This window comes from Lycorma delicatula, chromosome 1 (genome assembly GCF_047948215.1).
Source record: "Lycorma delicatula isolate Av1 chromosome 1, ASM4794821v1, whole genome shotgun sequence".
In the NCBI taxonomy this organism is placed as follows: Eukaryota; Metazoa; Arthropoda; class Insecta; order Hemiptera; family Fulgoridae; genus Lycorma; species Lycorma delicatula.
The window spans coordinates 44,983,422-45,001,885 of record NC_134455.1 but is presented as its reverse complement, the minus strand read 5'-3'; the positions used below and the strand labels follow the sequence as shown (position 1 = coordinate 45,001,885).

The 18,464-nt window shown below is 31.5% G+C and overlaps 1 protein-coding gene across 1 annotated transcript in view; it reads left to right on the top strand.

Annotated features, from left to right (window-relative positions):
- The window catches only part of ash1 (histone-lysine N-methyltransferase ash1), a 229,911-nt gene that overhangs the window by 165,945 nt on the left and 45,502 nt on the right, over positions 1-18,464 (top strand). The window contains exons 18-23 of the mRNA XM_075354323.1: positions 119-279; positions 1,018-1,383; positions 3,926-4,181; positions 7,422-7,760; positions 10,315-10,575; positions 12,643-12,793. Coding sequence (XP_075210438.1) covers positions 119-279; positions 1,018-1,383; positions 3,926-4,181; positions 7,422-7,760; positions 10,315-10,575; positions 12,643-12,793 — 1,534 coding nt within the window. The remainder of the gene's footprint in view (positions 1-118; positions 280-1,017; positions 1,384-3,925; positions 4,182-7,421; positions 7,761-10,314; positions 10,576-12,642; positions 12,794-18,464) is intronic.

Here is an 18,464-nt window from a genome sequence, read left to right as displayed (position 1 = left end):
GTTCTAAATTGAAGTCATTTCCATTATCAGTTGCTGCATCAATCAGTTAAAAAATAAAAATGTTTCTGTAACTTTGTTGAGAGTATGGTACAATATTACTCCATTATTCATATTCCAGGTCGATTTGTGAATCATTCTTGTGAGCCAAATTGTGAGATGCAGAAGTGGAGTGTGAATGGATTGTTTCGTATGGCATTGTTTGCTTTAAGAAATATTGAACCTCATGAGGAATTAACCTACGATTATAATTTTTCATTATTTAATCCAGCTGAAGGACAGGTATGTTTGTTAGCATTATGTATTGCATATTAAATTTTTTATATAATTGCTGCTGGTGTTAACTCATTTACTCGGATATTGAATATATTTATTGAATTTTATACTTTTAATTGAAGTGAGTTTTTTTTATTTCTGTAAAATAATGTATTTTATTTGTGTAAAATTACTCGAAGAGAAGTATTTATCTGTATTCTTAAAAATTTATTTGTGCTTTGTTTAAATTCTTGTTTTGGTATGCACTGTAAATAATAAACTATTACAAATAATGGCATTTTATGCTTTCACGCATGGTTGTTTTGAGTGTATTCTTTTTAAATCTCAGTTTTTTAATTGTTTCTGTATTTTTTTAATTTTGACTAAGTGAGGTTCATGGCTAAGACATAATTTTTGGAAAATTAAAAATTTACTCCCATTGATGATACACTCAATCATATTGGGCCAAAATTATCTGTTAATTGTTTATCTGACTTAATTAAAAATGAAACTTATGTTGCCATTGATCTACAAATTGTCAGATTGATAATCTATAGATTGTAAATGTGAAGTGTAAAATTCAGAATCATTTAAAATCATTTTTAATTTAACTTGCATTGTATTTATGAATGTAATTAATTGATTAATATTATATATTAATGTGGTTATACTTTTAAGCAATTTAAAATAAGCTGATATTTGTAAAGTACTTTATTATTTTTTTTACCTGTGGAGTTTTTAATATTTATCATTTTTAAATTTCAGCCTTGCAAATGTGGTTCATTGCATTGTCGTGGTGTGATTGGTGGAAAATATCAAAGAGTGCAAATTAATGTTAAAGATAATGCTGGTGTTGATGACCAAAATTTGCAGTCTAGCAATGCTAAATGCAGAAAAAATGCCAGAAAAGGTACAGTGGGTAAGAAGCTTGCCAAATCTGGGAAAGAAGGAAAAGAAAATCTGAAATCAAGTAAAGAACCAGCTAAAGAGTCTGTAGTGAACAGTAATAATAATGGTTTGGCATCAGTTGCCATGCGACTTAGTCATTTATTGCCTTTAAAACCAATGACGCCTCAACAGCAAGTTTTTATTAGAATGCATCACGTCTTCCTGCTGCGTAATTTTGAGAAGGTAATTGATTGATATTTAATTTGGTGTTATTTTTTATGGACAATCTTTCTATTTTTAATTTTAAGATGAATTTAATAGAATTCTGTGTTTTAGTATTGATTTGATTGTTTCCACTTTCTGAAGGTGTAGACAATTGATTAAATATAACAAAACATTTTATGTGTCACATTGTTGAGACAACTATTGTGATTTAAGTAAATCATATTTCTTCACTATTGTTTAATGTATAAAATATAAGTTTGTGTGAATGGATATTCTTCTTGGAGATATGACTGTAAAAATTCACTTCAGTAATGATGCATGTAATAAGAATGGATCTCTTCTCTACAATAGTAATTTATACTCAATATAAAAAAAGGGTGGATTTCAGTTTTTAGTTAACTTTTAAAACATACTCCTAAACCCAGGTTTTTGCCTCTAGCTACAGTTCCTGTGAACTGATTCACTTGAAAATCATTAGGGCATTATTCCCAATAGGTTTACGCCACCCACCAAGTTCTGTAGAAATCTCTTAAGATTTGCGTCTAGTACAGCAGATGAAAAAATCTTATACATGCATACATTCACATTTATTTAAACATGACGGCACAGTAATGATTTCCAAATTTTTTGGAAATCTGCTAAAAAAAATCATATAAATATCATTTTCATATACTTTAATGTATATAGAACATAAAAAAATTTACCAGATTTTACACTATATATATATATAATTCTTTTAAGAATCATACTCTTCTGTACTATATACAAATATATTTATTTTATTAGATCAACCAAAGTACAGAATAAATAAAGTAGAATGACTTAACTTATTCCACTATATATGCAGGAGTGCTTTTGCGATTTACTCACATCATCAGCTGCATTATATATTCATCTCAAATTACATTAAAACTTTATAAAATATTATAACATATGCATTCATTTATTTTATTTAAAATCTAAAACTTTTAATCCTTTTATTTTAAGCTTTTATTCAGTTAAATTAAAAATTAAAAACAAAATTTAAAATATGAAAAATTAATTAAAATTAACATTAAAAATTGAATTAAATAATATTGTAAAAAATTTTACATGTGTAAAAATATGACATCAACGCATAAAATCAAATTAGAATTAAAAATTCAAATAAAAATAATTTTAAGTAAAGCAATTATGCATGTTGTCCACTTAACTGAACCTACTTTACTATACTGATTGAAATATATTAAATTCACTATCAAAATAGAAGGTGGTGCCATCTACTGCAGCTTTCAATGTAATAATTGTGACCATATTTATATAGGAAAGACCACTAGTTTATTAAGACTAGATTCTTGGAACATTGTATAAATTATACAAAGAAGGTAAACTGGGTTTTTGTAATGTATCTGATCATCTGATTAAGAATAAACATACAATACCTGATATTAGGATAAATTTATAAATACTGGAAATTGAAAAATATAATATGAATACAAATGGTAAGGGATTAGACATTTTAGAAAAATACTATATAAATTTAATATGATCAACCTTCAGACAGAATATGAGGATGACAGTATTTTGAAAGCTGCAGTAGATCGCACCACCATCTTTTTTTTTAATAGTGATGTCTTTCAGAACGAGGGTCATCTTCAACATTTTCTCAGCCCTCTTTGAAAGCTTTGTGCCACTTAAAAAACTATAGTTCGTGATATAGTGGCATATCCATAAGCTTTGGTTAAAGAATCAAATGTCTGTGGCAGACTCGTTGAGTTTCACACAAAATTTTATTATTTTTCTCCATTGCAAACATAATGAGGTTATAAAACACAACGATACACAAACAGTAGCGTGCGACTGACTCAACTGATCCAGTTGATACAACTATGCCAAGGTCTACTTACTGTTATATATCAAGGATGTTTTACATTACCTATTCGTCTGCAGGAAAATCAGTATACTTTTAGGATAAACATCATATACTGTGTAAATTCTTCATTCTGTATTAAAAATTGATAAAGGGAGTAGATATATCGAAGCAGAGTTTCTAATGATAATGAATCCTTATTTAAAAATTCCTAACTACCTGATCAAAGTGTGTTTAATGTCCAAGAAAGCTGAGAAGGATTAAATAGATAAGTTATTTTTTTCACAAACAAAATTTGTATTTACATTTGCAAAAACCAAAAATAAGAAGTTTGTCGGCTTTATATTTGATTGGTGTAAAACTTGACACTTATAACTAAATTTACTATAAATCAACTTTGTTCTTTGTTTCCACCCATCATGTGAAACAAAAAATCATAACTAAAGGATTATCAGTATTGAATATATATTATATTGAATAACTTTCAGAATGTTAGTGATATTTTCAGATTGATATATTTTGTAAAATTTTACCAAATCTGAATATTATTCTGTATTTAATGTTTATATAACTTTCTTATTATCATCTACCGATTTTTACAGTTATTTTGGAAGTACGTTACATTTAAGAAATAGGTCTTATTTAGCGATCACTTAGTAAAGTCTTCTTTTTGAATTAAAACAAATTTATACTAGTATCATATATTTATAGGTGAAACAGCTCCGTGAAAAATTAAAACAGGTAGTGAGGGGTACAACTGTGAATTCTGGAACTGAAGCTGCTGCTCCACCTGCTGCTCCAGATCCTCAACCTGGTGTCTTTCTGTCGCAGTTGAATGCTTTATCTACACCACGTAATATAAGAACAAGAAGATTAGCACAGGCACAAGAAAATCCAGAAATGACTAAAACAGCACGATTAGCTTATATTTTTAGGCATCTCTTCAATGCTGTTGCACATGCAAAAGGTTATATATTTTTATAGTAGAATAAATATATATTTATTCTAAATATAAATAACTTCTTAATTTATATTTAAATAAATAAATTACTTATTCTATAAAGTAATAAATTCTTGATTGAATAAATTATTATTTTATTTAAGCTGTTTTATTGGGTACTTATCATCCAACAACTTATTACATGTACATAAATCATGCTTATCTCTATCTTATCTGACATGCTTTCTGGAAATACTAAGTTTAACTTTTAGTAGTTTATAAAGTTGTTCATGTAGCATGGAAATTTTAGCTTTGTATTATTCTTTTTGAGCATTTTTATTGGGTAGTAGTAAAAATGTTTATTTATTAATTTGCTTGGTAAGATTGACGGTGAACCCATTCAGAAAATTTGTAGCGAGAAACACAGGACAAGCTATACATGTCTGTGTAAGTTTGAAAGTGTTTTTGTTTCATATTGGGAAATAAATAAATATAATATTCTCAGCTAATTTTTGAGTTATATAAAATTTATCGTTAACTAGATCAAAGTAATTAAATTTAGTTTTATCAAGGAATGAGCCATACCATAAAGTTAAAAAATTGAACCATGAAAATGAAATGTTGAAATAAAATTTATAAGGACTAGATTTATTAAATTAAATCTACGTATCTATGTATTTTCTTATCAAACATTAGTAGTAAATATAATGGAATTAGAAAAAAATTATAAAACATTAAAAATAGATCTGAAACGTTACAAAACATTTTACTCTCCTTGCTTGTGTTTATTAAAAAAAAAAGAAAATTAAAAACTAATGCAACCTTACATTGGACAGTGTAAGTAAAAAAAAAAGTTAACTCGTAATACAGATGTTCAGCTTAAAAGAGGCCTCATCACTCAGTAGTTTATACTAAATGCATTCTTTTCTTAAAACATATATGTTGGTGTGAGTTGAGTGAAATAATATAGAAGATGTTTGTATGACCGGAGCTGTGAAAGACTGCGTATTGCCTGCACATTTGATTATTATCAGTCTGTATCAAGCATGGATTTTTGAACAAGGTTGTAATCTTGTGTTGTTCTTCAACAATTAACCACAGTTTAACAAATAATAACACACGATTGCACAACCTTGTTAAAAAAGAATGTATTCGTGATGGAAAGTTATTTAAGAGATGAAATCTCATGTTGTGTGTTGGAGAAAGTTCAGGGAGAAATTAAAAAAAAAAGCACCAGTGAAAAGTGTTATTCAGAAGTTAGTTAAAAACATTCCCGACACAGGTCAGTTTTAACGATGCAAGTCATAAGGACATTAAAGTGGCAGTTACAAGATCTAAGGAGACTAAGCCAGGAAAAGAACATTTCACTAAGTTCAACCCACTCTGCAGTGTGGAAAATACTGAAATGTTGTTCTTATTGAATGCAGGTTTTCCTTGAGCTAAAGTACTGATTTTGCTAAAAGGGTCCACACTATTTCAAGAACTTCATTAGAGGCAATATTGGCATTTTAGATCAAGTGTTTTTCATAGATGAGCGTGGTTTTACTTTGATGGTTGGTTATGTTAATAGTCAGAACTACCTGACCTGGGATACTGAAAACCCACACACCCACAAAAAATAGGCATATGGTATGCAGTTTCAAGGCAACAAATAATAGGACCCTTGTTTTTTGAAAAACTGTGCATGTTGCCGTCTACCAAGAAATTATCCAACAGTTCATAGCCTTACTGCAAGAGGATGAACAGGACTGTGCTACTTTCCATACAGCTCATTCTACTATGGAGGTGGTATAGGATCTTTTCTGACTTCTTTCTGTGGGGTTACTTAAAAGAAATTGTTAATAGGAGCAATCCACATACCCAGTAGGAATTGAAGACGAGCTTTACCAATGCCATAGGAAATAGTATACAGCTAACAAGAATAGTGTGAGGAGCATAGTGAAATGTATTGACAAGTGCATAGTAGTGGATATTCAACACCTTCTGTAAATTATTATATAAGTGTTTGTCTCATTATTATATAAGTGATGAGGCCTCATTTTAGTTTAACACCTATATAATATATTCTTTATGAGTCAGGTTCCAACTCTCCACTTACTGGCTCTGTTCCCTGTTCACCCCTTCTTGTATTGAGATGGATAAGATAAAAGTCTATATCTCAAGAAGGAGGGGATACACACATTCAAGAAGAGCTGGGATTTGCATATTCAACCACCATACAAATTTCCCTTAAACAACATTTAGACAAGATATATGCCTAATTTTTCTGTAGAACAACTTACAAAAAATGTAAATATTTTTAAACTAAAAAGATTTTTTTATACATTAATTATAGATTATTTAAGTAAATTGTTTTTATAGATTATTTTTGTATTCTATTGTTTCTATTTTATTTTAATTTTTTCTATCTCTATCCTTGTTTTAGAATAAGCTTGTTTAAAAATTTCAATTATTGTATAAATCCGTTGAATTACTTAAAGCAATATTTGTTTAAGAATAACAATCGAAGACAGTTCTTGATGTCACTTATCATTTAAAAAAGTTTTAATTTTCAGATCTTGTAAATACAGCAAATGTTATATTAATTGTAGCTTGCATTTATTATTCTGCTGTATTATAAGGTTGTAAACAATCAGAATTCAAAAATTTGCTTGTAAATTGCATCAGATATTACAAAAATAAATCAAGATATTTTCTATTATAAAAAAAATATAAATAAAGTGTAGCCAAAATCTTATAATAATAATTTATTATTTTAACTCCTAAGTTGTAATTATGTTGCTGATTTTTTTTCTCTTTAAAATAGTTTTGGATTCTATCTCTGCAATCTTTTTCAGCTGTTAACCTTGTTTCTTTTCTGAAACTTGTTTCTTTTTTGTCGGTTTTTTGCATATTGCAGCTGTTTATCTACAGTGAGAGATTACACAAATTTAAATCAGCTGTGGTTTTTTGTATGCGTCAATATTTGATTACTTCATTTTCAGATTTGACTGCTCTTTGTTCTAAGTAATTTTTACCTTAGGACTTTCAATCTATTTTTACATTAAATACATAAGCCAAAGCCTTTTAACTGAACTTAAATTTTTCCAGTCATATATATATGTACACACATACATGACACAAAATTCCAACTAAAAGGTATGCCTTGTCTATGCCTAATAGAAAATGCTCTTATTAATTGAAGGTTCCAAGAAATAGTTGGATTGGTATGTTATTTATTATAATTTTTATTGGTACATAGATTAATAACTTTTGTTTTTTATATAGAAGAAAATGGTGAACTATTAGCTGCATCATTCATATCTACACCATCAAAGAGGAAACTTCCACATTATTATCAACGTGTTAGTGATCCTATAGATTTAAATACTATAGAGCAAAATATTGTTACTGGTATTTATAAAACAGTGGAGTCATTTGATGATGACATGAATCGGCTTTTTTCTAATAATGTTAAATTTTATGGAAGAACAACAGATCTGGGAATTGCAGCAACAAGATTACGAAAGATTTATAATGTGGCCAAATTAGATTTTGTAAGCCAGTTAGAAGAAATTCTTGGGGAAAGTCCTCCAGCATCATTTGTACCTGAACAGGAAGATCCAGGTAATTTTGTATAGAATCTTTTATAAATAAATATGTAATAAATTTAAAAAAATGTAATTCTGTGAAAAGCTTTTCAGTAGCTTGTTTTATATTTTGTATCCCTGTTATGGATCATGAAAATCATGGATATATATGATGGCAATCTTAGTGATTTTTCTTTCTCTGACTGCAAGCTACTATCCTGATTACAAATTGGCAGAGGTTGACTGAACTAAGTCCAACCAGTCACATGACTAAAGAACCCAAAACTGTTAATACTGAATTCATTAACAGGTCTCAAATATAAATAAAAGTAGGTGTACCTGGATTTGAACTTCACTCCTGCTGCATTATAAAAACAGTTGGTGGAACTCACTGTTGAATATTTAATTACTAACTCATGGCTGGTTTGGTTATTTTTAATTAAATGATACATCAGGAACCACTTAAATTATTGATCATATATTTTTTTAAATTCTGGAATGGAGGTAGAAATGTTTAGCACTCAGCAGAGATTATCTTTCTTTTATGTGTTTTGTAAAGCTTCAGTTTTGAAAATGTTAACTATTTAAAATTATAACATTACCAGTTTCTTTCATCAAAGTTTAAAATTATGTGTTTTACAACATAATATGCCTGTTGTCTTTCTACTGTACAGGTATTTTGTTACGGGAAAGAGTTTATTTTAAATTTCTAGCTATTTATTACAAGTAAATGGAAAAAAAGCATTTTATGATTTATATTACCTGATGAAGGTTCAGAACAGAGCATATTCACATAGGGAAAACTGCACATGTAACATAGCCATTTCAACTTCCAGAACTGGAGCAATGAACTGAGAGAGTGATTTAGCAAGATTTGAATTTGTAATTCAGATGCAAAGCGAAGATCATTTTGTTTTCACCAAAGACCCATTACATCAAAACACTGCGGTTGGGACTTGCAGTTGAAAGATGACAGGAAGTCTGCTGGGTAAGAACCATTCAGTTTGGCCGTCTTTCATTGATGGAAGTGTCATCACCTTTCAGTGATGAAATTGTTAAATTTGAGAAAGTCAGTCTTTTCATGATTATACTTATAAATTTGCTGACAAGGTGTTATTAAAGTGCCTTCATCTAATGGGTTATACTATATACTTTTTTTATTGCAATTGTTATGCCCAAATAATCACTTAAAGTGAGTGGAACAATGGCCTTCACAAACTCCTGATCTTTTCATTTAAACATCTAGCATTTTGTTAAGCAAAGTGAGTGTGTGTACCGTTCCCATTAATTATATTTACCATTTATAATGGGGAATCATGAAGGTAATTAGTGTTGTCAAACATTCTTTGTAGATAAACAAGAAATTAGATTGTCACATTAATATGTGTAGAAATACATGGAGCTCACACATTTCACATTGTCGACTAAAAGTTAATACCTTAATACATTTCCTTTAATTTGACAGTTTTTTATACATTAAACATTTTTCATCTCAAGGTTGCAATAATTTAAAACTGCACTATGATTGGGGCCGACTGTGTATCTTTACTAATGTGTTTTTCAAAAATGTTTATTTATTTTAATGTTAATTTTTTAATTCAAAATTTGATTTTTTGTTTGAATTTCAAAGGTATCTTTTTTCTCAGCTTATGCCACTGGCTAATCTTGTACAGTAGAGGTTTAGTTTGTCATGATCTTATTTTTGCCTGGCATATTTTTCACTGACTCATGAAAATGGATGCTTCTGAAAAGGATTGTAACTGAATTTGTACTCTTAAATACTGGCTTAGGCCACTTGTCAGTATTGTCTTGACTGTTGTAACAGCAGATGATAGGATGTGTGAATTTCAGTTCATCCTTCATGCTGATGAAGCATGAACATGAACATGGCTTGCATAAAAGCCATGTTTTTAATTAGTTAAATTTTCCAATAAAATTTGAATTAAACATATTGAATAATTGTCTGATAATCATATTAAAATAAAATTTTGGCACTAGTAACAGTTTTATTACAAAAATATAAAATAGAAGAAAATAACTGTCATTTATAAGATAAAAAAATTATTCATCTAGAAACTCAAAAAATGTATTTCTAAAATTTAAATTATGATAATCATTCATGTGAGCAACTTTGTTAAGGAATTTTGCACTTTACAAACTGGCCAGAGCACATCAACAGTAATATACTGTCATTTTGAACAGCAGAGTACTGCCATTCCAAATGACGTTGTGAGATCCTGTGAAATTATTTTCACGATAAGATTGAGGTAAGATATGTCTTATCTCAATACTCTGTACTAGATGGTTTTTATTAATAGAGTTAAAAAAAATTGAATTCTATTATTAAAGGATTAAGAATTTTTTCCTTTTTTGTATGAACATTTACTTATACATTTCTGAATTTGGAAACACTTTATTATAATCTTTATTGTTGAGAAAAAATTTGCAAATTTCATACTATTCATATCAAATTAAAATTTATCAATCAGACCTATGTCTCTCATACCTTTTAAGACAGTTTTTTTTGTAACTTTTCTTTTTTTTTATATTCTACCCTTGATTACATGTTCATCTTAAATCTTTGTTTATAGGAGGGGAAGAGGAAGATGTTATTCGATGTGTTTGTGGACTGTATAAAGATGAGGGTTTAATGATACAATGTGAACGTTGCTTGGTGTGGCAGCATTGTGATTGTGTTAAAGCTGATACAAATGCTGAGCATTACTTATGTGAACGTTGTAATCCTCGCCCTGTTGATCTTGAAATCCCTCTTGAGTCAAATCCTGAGTATGCTACTGAAGGTCAGACACACTATATGACTTTATTGAGAGGGGATCTTCAATTGCGACAAGGTATATGGGAAAAAATTTCATGTGTAGCTTGTGAAAAGTGTGTGTGTGTGTGTTTGTGTGTAATAAAAAACATAGTGGAAAATTATACAATATAAATTAATATAATTATTGATACAGTCAAGATATTTCCTTTTTTTAATAAAATTATATAGCATGATAATTTACTTCTTTTTATTTAATTATCATTATACTGTTAGAATATTTGTTAGTTTTTTACAACACATGTTTTAGCTTAGTAACTTGTAATATTAATTTCTCTTCTATGTTATTGTTTGATAATTTAAAAATACTGAGTTAGGTTAATGAAATGCAGTTTTTATTCAGTTTTATCTTTCAGATTTGTTATTAAAAAACCCCTAAATAATATTCATGTTAATGTATTTTAGGTAATACTATAATATCTAAAGCGTTACCGTAAATGACATTTAAGGTAAGTGATGATGCATAGGTAGAGGATTTTGGGATTGGACATTCTGTATCTCAATTCTTCCATAAATGGAACAGTTATTGAAAGTTTATCTTGAAAGATTTTTATTTTTAAAACTGTCATCCTCTGTAAGGCTTAAATACTGAAACGTTGCATATTTTTTTTCTGATTTGTAGGTTAGTTATGCATATTAGAATTCCAAAATCAAATTTTGAAAATGGTTTATGTGCTCTCTCTATTTTTTCTTTTTGTTACAGAGAGTATCATTTATTTTTTGCCTTCTCTGCTTCTAAACTGTATTTTCTGTGTTTTTACTTTGTATACTTTTATCATTAAATTATTAGCCAGTGAGTTTTATTAGATTTTTATTGTTGTTCAGAATTGCAAAGCTGTAATAAAATGTTATCATGATTTGCATTAAATGATAAATTTTATTTTAAATTTACTAGTTTATTCTCTAATTTTTTTTAAAATTTTTCTCTATTTTGAAAATTGGTTTAACTATTCATCAGAGACCTTTTCATTGGCTATAGTTGTGTTTATGTAGTATAAGTTTTTAAGATCTCATTTTATCAAAATGGAAGAAAAAGTTAATTTTCTTTATGAAAGTTGTAAAATCAGTTTTATTTGTTTATAGTTTGTGTGTGAATAGTAATATGAAACAATAATTTCATAAAAAAAAGCCTTACACTGATACTTAAATTTTTTCCTATATCTTATACCAAATGTTTTATGTATTCATTGATTTAGTATTCTAAAAATATTTTCTCATTGAGTATGAATGGTTTTCAAATTAAAAACGAAGAGTAGCTTACACAATCATAGGCTGAGTACCATTTTTGTAATAAACCCCATTACAGAAAATAGGAATTTTGTTTATTTTCAGTTTCAAACTGGGGGCTATGAAAATATGCAGAAACAAAAACTTTTTTTAATGTAGTAAATATGTTGGTAGTTTTTGTGTCAGTCTTTGGCGACTGCTTTTTTTGACTTAATATTATCACTTCCAAAATGATTGCTGCTTAAAGATTATTTGGTTATGAAACAAATGAAAGTACTGGGTTGGTGGTCTGTGCTAAAATACTTTCCAGCCAAATTTTTGAAGATTTTTTAATTAGATACTTTTGGAAAATCCCCATTGAAACATTTTCCTTGTGCTCGTTACATCTGTTTTGAAAGAGTTCCTGACTGATGCCATGTTATCGATTGGAATTAACTTTCAGTAGTTTTATGACAAGAAGAATTCATCTCACATTACGAGAAATTGTCTTCTTGCTTTTATAATTTTTCTATTTATATTATGTCAAGGTCATTGTCCCTCAGTTTTTTCTTACATTCTATAGATAATAGTCTTATATTCCTAACTAGTACAATTTTGTTTTGTATCTAAGATTTTCATGAACGGTTATGTACCTGAGTCTTAAAATTTTTTGTTTTTTAAGCTGGCCATTAGTTTATTTAAATCTGTGTATATGCCTCCTCTGCGTGTATGTGTGTCTGTCTGTACGTGCACTTACATACTTGTGCATATATGTGGATATGGGCATTAATCATACTCTCCTTTAATTGTATGTACCATGAATTACAATATATTTATGTGGGTTTATGATTGAGTCATTTTAACTACTATTTGTTTGCAGGAGATACAGTGTATGTATTGCGTGATATTCCAAATGAAGAGAGTGGAACAGACACAACTCCTCCATCAAAACACAATTATAAAACTATAAAGGTTATAAATTATAATGACTGTGATATTTTCAAAATTGAAAGATTGTGGAAGGATGAAAAGTGAGTATTTTAAATTTTACACTAGCTACATTTAGAACATCAAAATCTTATTGGTTCATTGATGAAATTAAAGGAGTTCCAATGATTTTCTGGGATATTAGAATATAAATAATAATATTGAATTATTAGAAATTACTGCCTTGGGAGAAATTCAGTTTCTGAAAAGCCTTCATAAATTTAATGTACGAGATCAGTATTTACCTAAAACTTATTAAATTTAATAAAAATAAAAATATAATCTTAGATCAATTTATTTTAAAATATAATATTATTTGTTATAATAAAATATTAATATTAAAATATAATTCAAAAATTAATTTAGTATTAAAATATTAAATACCTAAATGTAATATTAAATTATTTTCTAGTTATGTTATAATACAGGATATTTCTAAATTAGTTATACAAAAGTAACCTTTTATAATAAAAAAAGTAAATAAAATATATAGTATTGTTTGATACATAACTGAACAGTATATTTTCAAGTTTCATTCCCACCTAACACTGTTAGTTCCTGACATTCTCACTAGGTGACCCGCTCAAATGAATAATTCCATCAGTTATCATGGAATCATATAGGTGCAGATCGTGCTCAGTGTTGTTTATGGTTTCATGAATCCAAATCGGTTACTACTGTTTGGAGACAAGTCATGACTAAATATTGCAAGTAACCACCTCAAAGACACTCTGTTATTGCTTGGTACAATCGTTGCATTGAAACAGTTTTTATATCATAGGTTATCAGGTCAAGCTAGAGACCTTCAGTTTCTGAAATTGCAATCAAACAAGTGAGGCAGACATTCATTTGCAGTCCAGGTAAATCAATGGGACGCACTAGCTTAGAATTGAATATTCCTAGAGTTACAGTATTAAGCTATTGCCGAATCGACTTTCATTTAAAGCCTACAAATTCCTACTAATACAAGCTTTGAGTGAAGAAAAACGAACTGAGTTTGTGTAAATATGTTAAACAGAATTGAAACTGAAGATAAATTATCTTAATAAAATTGAGTTCAGTGACAAAGCAACCTTCCATATCAGTGGTAAAGTGAATCGACATAATTTTCAGTTTTGAGGTGAGTGGATTCCACGTCACCTAATTGAACATGTGTGGGACTCACCTAAGGTTAATTGTTTTCTTTGTACGTTGTCATAAAATTTATGGTCCTTTCTTTTTTTTCAAGTCAACTGTAACTGGCATATCATACCTGGACATCCTTGAAATTGCCTAATGCCACAATTACATCAGGATATGGGCACAGAATTCATTTTCCAGCAAGATGGCACGCCACCATATTATCATCGTGCAGTTGTTATGTATCTAAGTAGCAAAGTGCAAACTTGGATTGGATATAATGGAAAAATTTCCTGGCCATCAATCGCTTGATTTAACTCTATGAGTATATGTTTTCCATGGGGTTAACTTAATCCCATTTAACTTCTCTCTATGGAATTATATTAAAGGTAGAGTGTTTGTTCCTCCGCTTCCAGGAAATGTTGACAAGCTGCAACACCGGTTAACTCAAACAGTTACCATCAAGATAAAGACATGCTTTGTAGGATTTGACAGGAAATTGATTACAGATGGGACATCTGCAATGTTGCAAAAGAGTCATATTGAACTTATGTGCGTGAAACTTTAAGATATACTATATTCAGTGTTGTAAATATCAAAAATTTCTGTAAGTTATTTACTTTTTTCATTATTAAAGGTTACTTTTGTATAACTAATAGAAATTCCCTTAATATAGAAACTTCTTTTTTCTAAAAGATTGAAAACTATGTTTCTGAAAATTACTTTGTTTACCTGAAGTGAAGAAATTTTAAAATGATTAAAAATCACTATACAAATGACTTGCTTTTAAATTACATAAAAAAGCTCCTCTGGAAGAACAATTCCCATAACTTAAAAGTGAATTGTTAATTTTAAATGTTTCATTGCATGTTGTCATGTAGCTTAAAAAAAATAAATTATTAAAAAGAAGATCTTGGATATTTTATTGATTCTAAACATTTTAGATTAATAGTTTTATTAGTTGCTTGTACATTGTTAGTTTTTTATTTATTTTAATATAAGTAATAAGTAGTTATGATTATTTATTTTGTGCTGCAGTTTTTTATGCTTAAAATTTTTGGCAAACTTTATTATTTCAGATTGTTAATGTACTAGAAATTTTATTCTCTTTTATTTTTAGTAATTTTTTTAAGTTTCATAGAAATTTAATCATCTAAAATAAGTAATGCCTAAGTAAATTGGATGAGAAAAAGTATTAAAAATGCCATAAGTATTATATTGTAGAACGTTACATTTTATGAACCTACTTATCATAACATAATGATTACAAATTATGTTGATTTGGTAAAATACTATATACATATTACTTTATGCGATCTCTCGAGAGCTACTTCAGCAACAGAACTGTCGTCCTTTGCGACGGCAGTTCACAAATAGGAAAGACCCTGTCTAAAGGATGTCCACAGGCCAGTGTTCTAGGTCCTCTCGTCTGGATCTTCGAGTTTGAGTCTCTCATGCGGCTGCGTTTGCCTGGCGGTTGTCGCGTCATCGCTTATGCCGATGATGGGCTGCTGTTGGTCGAGGCCGGTTCGCGTGCTCAGATCGAGTGCATACCGGCACAGGCAATAAGATTCTCGGGATGTGGAGTTTTCAGCATAAGATGGTTTTCAGCGTGAAGAAAACCACTATGATGTTTTTGAAGGGCCGGCTAGCCGCAACTCGCCACCCACGAGTTGTGATTGACAGCTTTCCAATTAGGTATGTCACTCTTCAGAAGTATCTGGGTGTTATCCTTGATGAGAGGCTTCAAGGAGCACTTGCAATATATGGCGAAGAGGGCTATTGATACTTTCTTCGGTGTCCGTAGGGTTGTCCATCCCGATTGAGGGTTGAATTTCCATACCATACGTATTCTTTACAAAGGAGTCTGTGAGGCCATTATGTTGTACACTGCGCCCGTCTGGGCTCATCGTATGCGGTACCAAGGTTATAGGGACATTCTATTATGAGCCCAGCATCTTCTTTTGTTAGTGGTTGTCGGTGGTTACAGGACTGTCTCGCGAGAGGCAGTAACTGTGATCGCAGGCATCAAACCCCTGGATATTTCGGCTACGGAACGTAGCCAGCAGTATGTTGCAAAGAAGGGGGAGGCCTTCTTAGATCAGGGCGTATGCGTGAGATGCGCTTCGACAGGAGCGTTTGTATGAGCATACGACAGTGTCGGCGGAGCGTAGCTGCGTGCCACTTAGGTGGCGTGCATTTCGACGGCGGTTAATGGAAGAAGGTGAATGTCACGCGGGACTCCACGATGGAGCTGGATGGGAGTAGGTGTTTATACTCCTCTCCCCGGTAGACCGAACCGGAGTCCGTTAAACATTGCACTCATGATCAGTTTAATGTTAGCAGGGTTCTTTAAGGGAACTAGGTCTAAATTTCATTGCGATTAACACTTTCTGTGGGAAAGTTGTTGTTGTGGTTAGTTATTGCCTCGAATCTGAGACATTCAATGAAATTGGCTCATTCAATGGTTAGAACTAGGCGCGGGGTCTTCAATCCGTGGTTAGGTTTCTAGCTTAGTTTCTGAGGGCGACATGGTAGCTGCAGATGTCCGTTGTCTTCTTCTGAAGGCATAAATCTAAAACTATCTCAGGGTGAATTTACTGATGCAGATGTCCCTTGGGGGATCTGCATCGGTGGCATCTCAGCAGGGCCTGAACTGAACGCTGTGGTATGTGCAGTTTGAGGGCGAGAAGATGTCCTCTGTTAAAGCCACTACTGGCTAGGAACGGGAGGGGGTGGTGTAGCGACCAGACACGCTATGAGGCGGGATCTTCTCCCCTGAGGGGGGGAATGAGATGCTCCAGCAATATTGGTAGGAAGGCAACTTCACTATCGGGAACTAGTCAGGGAATGAGATTTCTCTTCTGCAACAGGAAAAGTTCCGCCGATTCATTACCTTCTTGTGTTTGTAAAGTTGAGACCAGAGCTTGGTAGTAGTCTGAGCAGTTATATTGATGTCAAAATCAGTTGATTAACTCGAACTGATCGAGTTGTAGGTCTTTGTATTGCCTGGCCCAGGACAGAGACTCCTTTCAGCTGCCCTTCGGCGTACTCGGCCTGTTGTGCAACAGGCACTCTATTCTTGTAGATGAGAGAGGAACAGTTCTGGGTCCTCGTGTGGTAGACCACTGAAGGTTGCCGTTATCACCAGCGGAAATGCTGCACAGATGCCCGCAACCAGGCAATCAATGTTGTTACATGCCTTGTATGTTGGTATGTCAGCTAACATGTCATCGGCATCGGTGTGGTTATGTCCAGTCTTCTTGTCCAGACGATCTTGGCCTCACGTTGGGCACCACTTGTCGCCGAATGGCTTTGGCAGCACGTGGTACTTAATAACTAGTAGCCCTGAAAAGGAATGTTTTTGTCATCGATTGGCTTCGACAGCTTGTTGTAATTAATAACCTTATGATAGCCCTGAGAAGGGCTATTGTCATCAAATGGTTTCGATGGCTTGTAACTCATAACCTTGTGGTGGCCCTGAAGAGGGCCGTTTTTTGTGTTAGCTCTGAGAAGAGCTGTTGGGTCCAGAAGCTCGTCTCCGCAAAGTTGGGGAGTTGCTGCTTGTCCATTGAAGTCAGACTGGGTTTCCCCTCAGCGGCATTTGGATCCCCACTACAGCATGGCAGTGGTGCCTCCAGAATCTGCAGTGTCTGGTTGATGTCAGTTGCCCTTCGCTGCATGGTCGAAGTGATTCTCCCCAAGCGATCCCACGCTGGGTTGTGGCTGGCTCTTGCTGCTGCGTCTACCGGCCGGAGTGATTGAAGCCTGGCATGCTGGAGCAGGAAGGTAGCGTCTGTGTCCAGCAGCTCCCTTGGTGGGCTGGCCAGGCCTGCTGCTTCGGCGGGATGTTGGCATCCGCTGGGAGATCCCATGTTGAGACGGCCAGGGAACTTCTGTCTTCTTCATCTTCTGCAGGTGGTGGTCAATGATGAATTGAATATTCACTCTCATACATGCTCTTTTATTGGCGCCTGAGAGTGGTGGTAGTGATGCTTGTAGCAGCACATACATATACTGTGCTTCAGCTCACATCGGAGTTCCTACCGTGTTTGTCCGCCGATATTAAATTAGGCATATATGTGGCAGCTGTGGTTATTAGGTTTGTAAGCTGGTTTAAATATTTCTGTATTGTAATTTTAGTAATGTTTTCAATAATATTATTAATGCATAAATATTTTATAGATTTTTTCACTATTTTGTGTCTTATTAGGTATTACTTGTAAGGTAGTTATTTTATTGTGTTTTGATGGTTGTTTTTTATAAATATTATTGATTAAAGTTGTATATTAATTTTCAGTTGTTACATGTTTTAACATGTTTATTTCATTACTTAACTTTTCTTTGTTATTATGTGTATATTTGATTGCTCTATTATCATATTTACTCGCATATATAGAAAAAAAAAGAATAATAATAATACTTTATATAATATAATATAATACCTTGAAAAGTCAATCTTTTTAAGGCCATAATCCTCTGTACTAATATACAAATATAAACCAAATTGATCCCCCCAAATACAGAAATATACATCAAATAAGATGACACTTACTTTAATTTTTCATATCTTTAAAAAAAATCTTAAATCTTTAT